Source organism: Sturnus vulgaris, chromosome 12, assembly GCF_052056855.1.
Source record: "Sturnus vulgaris isolate bStuVul1 chromosome 12, bStuVul1.hap1, whole genome shotgun sequence".
Taxonomy (NCBI): Eukaryota; Metazoa; Chordata; class Aves; order Passeriformes; family Sturnidae; genus Sturnus; species Sturnus vulgaris.
Genome location: NC_142254.1, coordinates 17374782 through 17380558, shown reverse-complemented (window position 1 = coordinate 17380558; position 5777 = coordinate 17374782). Strand labels below are relative to the sequence as shown.

Below are 5777 nucleotides of genomic sequence, written 5' to 3'. Positions count from 1 at the left end.
CCACTCTCTGGCATTCCCCAAGTGGCTCAGTTCTGGAAATGAAAAATGAATACACCACAAGCCAGACTCTGATGGTGTAATTCTTCATTGTTTTGCTATCACGGCTCTGTCTCGCAGGCAGCTGGGACTGCTGACACTGAACTCGGGAGCAGTTCTGCTGCAGCCAGCAGTGCTGTGCAGTGCCTCCCCACTGCCAAAAACATCTCAACCTCTGCCTGGGCACAGCAGACTCCTGTGAGTGTGCTCCATGGTTCAGGCTCACGGCAAACGCAGCAGGATGTGGGACAGCCACTCTCATCCAGGGAAATGCTGGGAGGGCACAGCTCTTCCAGACTTGGTGGGACATTCGAAGGCATCTGTGATATCTTCACAGCTCCAGGGAATCACAGATTCATTCAGGCTGGAAAAGACCTCCAGGATCATCGAGTCCACCCATTGACCCAACACCACCTCGTCAACTAAACCACAGCACTGCCATGCCCAGTGATTTCGGGAACACCTCCAGGGTTGGTGACTCCAGCAGTTCCCTGGGCAGCCCATTCCAGTGACTGACAACCTTTCCCATGAAGAAATGTTCAGCAGCAAGTCCAGAAACTCCCTGTCCACCCAAATTACCCAGAGTCAAGGGCTCCTCAGCCCCTCTTAAGTGTCCCAGACCTCTGCAGAGCCTCCCACCCTGGGATGACACTTGCATCCCCCTGAGGGAATCACAGGATGTTTGGGTTGGAAGGGACCTTGAGGATTATGTAGTTCCATCTCCCTGCCATGGGCAAGGACACCTTCCACAGACCAGGTTACTCCAAGGCCAGGGATGGGACAGCCACAGCTTCTCTGGGCAACCTCTGCTAGAATCTCACCACCCTGAGAGGGAGCAATTTCTTCCTAATATCTGATCTAACCCTACTCTTTCAGTCTGAAGCCATTCCCCCTTGTCCTGTCACTACATATATTGCAAATAGTCTTGCCCCATCCTTCCCCTGAGCTCCCTTCAGCTACTGGAAGACCACAGTTAGGTCACCCTGGAGCCTTCTCTTTTCCAGGATGAACAATCCGAGTTCTCTCAGCCGCAGGTAGCTCTGCAGGTGGGGTCTCACCTGAGCGGGGCAGAGGGGCAGAATTGCCCCCCTTCCCCTGCTGCCCACACAGGGGGATCAGCCCAGGGCACGGGGGGTTCAGGGCACGGGGGGTTCAGGTCCAGCTCCCACCCACCAACACCCCGAGTTCTTCTCCCACGGCTGCTCCAGCCTGGATCGATGCCGGGGCTGCCCCGACCCAGGGGTGCGGTACCAACATGGGGACGGGAACGGCTCCGATTTGAGCCGCCAGCCCCGGCTCCAGAGCGCCCCAGGCTGCGAGGGGAAGGCACCAGCACCTCCGTCCCGGACACAAACCCACCCCGGCACGGCTGGCACGGACAGCGAGGCTGGCACGGACAGCCCGGCCCCACCGGGCCCGCCGCCATCTCGGGCTGTGCCCGCCCCGCCCGGCTCCATTTCCCGGCATCGGGATCGGGATCGGCACCGCCCCGGGAATTCGGCAGGACCGGGCAGGGCCGCAGGTACGGGGGGGACCCCGGGGGTGGCTCGGCTCCTCCGGGAACAGCGATCCCTGCTCCGGGAACAGTTTCCCTTCCAGCGATCCCTGCTCCGGGAACAGCTTCCCTTCGCTGCCGCGTCGCCTCCTGCGAGCCGGGGCTGCCGCTGCAGCGTGACCGAGCTCGGTGAGCCGGGATGGGAAGGCGCTGCTGCTCAGACAAGGAATGGTTCATGTGTGTGCTTGCCGTGTGTTTTGTAGGTCAGTTCCAGCACACACTGCGAAAGGAAAGAGGATGGAAGAAGGAAACGCTGCCAAGGAAAGAGTCCTCGTTACTGGAGGAGCAGGTTATTTTGGCTTCCGGTTAGTGCATTAAATAGTGATTGCATACAGGAATAAATGTAAGAGGTTGCTGCTGAGGAGGCAGCAAAATCCATCTGTAAAAGGGAAACTTGTGGGCCTGACACACCTGGTCCAGTTGATCCCATCTTCTGGTTCACCCGGGGTCTCAATTTTAGCCAACCTCAGTTACTCATTTCCAGAGACTGTAAGTGAGGCTGTTATCCCGTTTCCAGATGTCAGGATCAGCTGCCTCGCTGACATTTACCTGTGTGCTCACCTGTGTACAGGGGTAGGATCACCGTGGTCAGCCTGCTCTGAAGGACAAGCCTACACTTGTACACACATTTTTCTTTCAGCCTGCAAATAGTTTCACATCTGCTTAGCTGTATAGATTAACAATTCCAGCTGAACCCTCAAGAATATATTATATTAATGAACGGTGATGGTCTAGGATTAGAGTTGTTAATAAGGTGCACATTTCAGTTAAATAAATTTTCCCTTGCTGTAGGTGGCTCTGCAGGCCATGTAAAGAAGAATCCTATTTTGAGCTCTAGACTATACCTGCTCACAAAGGGGAGAGAGATCACAGTCAGGACCAGAAAATAAAGTAAACTTCTAGTCAGGGGAAGGACAATAAAATCTCAGGAGATGCCTACCTTACTTCTGCTTGGCTTTCCCCTCCACTCTCATGCCCTTAAAGCACAATAACATTCAAAAATGTAGGAAAGGTGAATTATAGAGTTACACTTTGTGTCAATACCTGTGACTTGGAGTGAGATGTAGACATGTGGCAAAGTATTCATAGCAGCTGAGAAGCATCTCTTCCACTCCTCTCCTCCGTAAATTTCAAACACAATGGCGAAGACCACCAGCCTGTTGTTTTGACAGAACTGGGATGACACAAAAGCAGTAAGCTAAAACAAGTAAAAATTTTTTTTTTTAAATACTTGGCAATAGTTGCACATCTGAAATAGTTGCTGATCTGAAGGGGACAGAACTTCAGTTATTTCTTTTCAGAATTTTTGTTTACAGCAGTTCTGCCTCTTCTTTCTTTTTTTTTCTCCAAGTGTGAGACATCAGTACCTAAACTATCACAGCTGAATCTTCCCTATAGTAGGGGGTTGAGTATTTAAAAGACTCCCATCAGAAAAATAATCAGCATGAAAACAGTTAATGGTCTTCTCTCCCTCCCAGGTGAGATGTTTCATGCACCACGGTGCTGTATCCTAACATATGGTTTCTGTCATGTTTCAGTTTAGGTTGTGCCATATATCAAAAGGGAGTCGATGTGATCCTCTTTGATGTCGTGAAGCCACTTCAAACCGTGCCAGAGGGCATAAAGTTCATGCAGGGGAATATCTGTTGTCTGTCTGAAGTGGAAGAGGCTCTCAGAGATGTAATCTGCGTATTCCACATCGCTTCCTATGGCATGTCTGGCAGGGAGCAGCTGAACCGAAAACTCATAGAAGATGTTAACGTGAAAGGAACAGAAAATGTCATCCAGGCCTGCAAGAGCAGGGGAGTGCCGAGCCTGGTTTATACAAGTACCTACAATGTGATATTTGGAGGCCAGATTATAGAAAATGGGGACGAGTCTCTGCCTTATCTACCTCTGCACCTTCACCCTGATCACTACTCCCGCACGAAATCTCTAGCAGAAATGAAGGTGCTGGAGGCAAACGGAGCTGAGCTGGGAAATGGCCGAGGTGTGCTGAGGAGCTGTGCTCTCCGCCCAGCTGGGATCTATGGGCCTGGGGAGCAGAGACACCTCCCGAGAATAGTCAGCTACATTGAAAGGGGACTCTTTAAATTTGTGTACGGAGACCCTCTGAGCCTGGTGGAGTTTGTACACGTGGACAACCTGGTCCAGGCTCATGTCCTTGCCTCCGAGGCCCTCAGAGCCAGCAAGCAGCACATTGCTGCAGGCCAGGCCTATTTTATTTCCGATGGCAGGCCTGTAAATAACTTTGAATTTTTCCGACCGCTAGTGGAAGGTTTGGGTTACAAGTTCCCAACCCGGCGCCTTCCCCTCTCCCTGGTCTATTTCTTTGCATTCCTTACTGAAATAATTCATTTTCTTGTAGGGCGAGTTTATAACTTCCAGCCCCTCCTCACTCGCACGGAGGTTTACAAAACTGGTGTCACGCATTATTTCAGCATGGAGAAGGCCAGGAAGGAGCTGGGCTATGAGCCCCAGCAGTACAGCTTGGATGAAGTGGTGGAGTGGTTTAGATCCCAGGGATGTGGACCAAAGCCAAGGAATTACACCACGATGCAGCTGGTTAGGGATGGAGCACTGCTTTTGGTGCTGATTGCTGGGCTGGTCTCCTGGTTTCCATCTGCAGCGACATTTTCACTCTGAAAGATGAAATGCTGAAGACAGAATTTAGTTATGTTCTCTGCTTACTCTTGGTTTTGACAGACAAGTAATAAAAGATTAAAAAAATACATATTTTTGGGATTGAGGTAAATAACAGCTTTATCCCCAAGGAACGGAACTGCTGAGTAAAAAGGTGTAATTTTTTATATATACTTTCTCTTCAAAGTAAAATTGATCAGATCACTAACAAGATGAAGCTCAGTATTACTGCAAACAGCATTTTATTCTCAGGTACAGCAGCACAATACAGAGAAGGAACAAATGTCCTTAGGCTGACTCTTCCTCCCTGATGGGATTATACTTCTGATCCCTGCCCTTTATTCCTAAAGAGTTTATGTTACATGATCCAGAGGAGAATAAACTTATGCTTTGTTCATATTCCAAACCCCACTTCTGCTTCCCAGCTTGGATGTATATATGCCTAACCAAGATTAACTGATAAACTGCTAGACAATAAACAAATGGGGTTTTTACATGAATCCATTCTGGTATGCTTTCCTGAGTTAACTCTGATACCTAATGACATTTCTGGAAAATGCACTGTGCTTAATCTAAATTACAGCAAAGTGCTTGAAGCACCACAGATTTGTATATTTTTCTAACAGTAAAATATACCTGTTTAAAATGAATGAGCCAGCTGAAGTGCATTCATAAATAAAACCTATGATTTTTCCCAGCATTATTGAATGGTTAAACAAATAATTCATCAAAGACATTTGGTGAGTGATTGCATTCACATTCCACTATTTATAAAAGGCTTTTGCCCTTTAATAATATTTCTTTAACACCTGACACCATCTGAATAGAATTCCAGCTTTGTAATAGGAAGATAAATACTTGCTACAAGGAAAACTCATAATTTTTGTGGAATTTTAAGATCAGAAGATAAGACTATAGGTACAGGTCACTGCTGTCCCATGCAATTCCCTCTGTCAGTTTAATACAGAATCTGAGAAACTTCACCTCAAATGTTAAACACAAAGTTGTTTTCCCTTAACTCATCAGCATTGAAGCTTCTGTACCTCTTGATAAAAGCGGAATCTTTCAAGAATTTAAACTTTAGTCTTTCCATTTTAATGGCTGAAGCTAAACTGATCTTAAATTAATAGTAACTTTCAGATACTTCTGTGAACTCCACTGCAACTGAAATGGGGAAGTCATGAATAAGAAGCAGAGCAGCTCCATTGCACTGTTAAAGAATTCTCAGAAAACAGAGGGCCTAAATAAGAGGAACCAACTAGAAATCCATGGCCACCCCTGCTTAGAAGATGCAGATTTTTGTAGCTTATGGTGACTGAAGTCAGCATTATTTTTTGACTGTTCTCTTCCTGATAAGTTTAACCTAAAGAAAAAAACAGTCCACACTACTGATAACTTTTTGTAGTTTTATGCTTGAAATCTGACTTTTCTCCCTCATTCCCCTGCCACTAAGTACACCATGAAAGAAACTAAATTTAATACTTAGCTTGAGGGACAGCTCAAGAGAGAACTCACTTTTTTCCCCCCTCTCTAATAGCAACTA

General features: G+C 47.5%; 1 protein-coding gene across 1 annotated transcript; it reads left to right on the top strand.

The window, feature by feature from the left end:
- The first annotated feature begins 1462 nt into the window (after nt 1–1462).
- On the top strand, nt 1463–4934 carry SDR42E1 (short chain dehydrogenase/reductase family 42E, member 1). The gene is made up of 3 exons (XM_088172076.1): nt 1463–1558; nt 1795–1896; nt 3130–4934. Exons 2-3 carry the CDS (start codon nt 1829–1831, stop codon nt 4235–4237), a joined length of 1176 nt encoding a protein of 391 aa, XP_088028202.1. The 5' UTR covers nt 1463–1558; nt 1795–1828; the 3' UTR covers nt 4238–4934.
- The last annotated feature ends 843 nt before the right edge of the window (nt 4935–5777 follow it).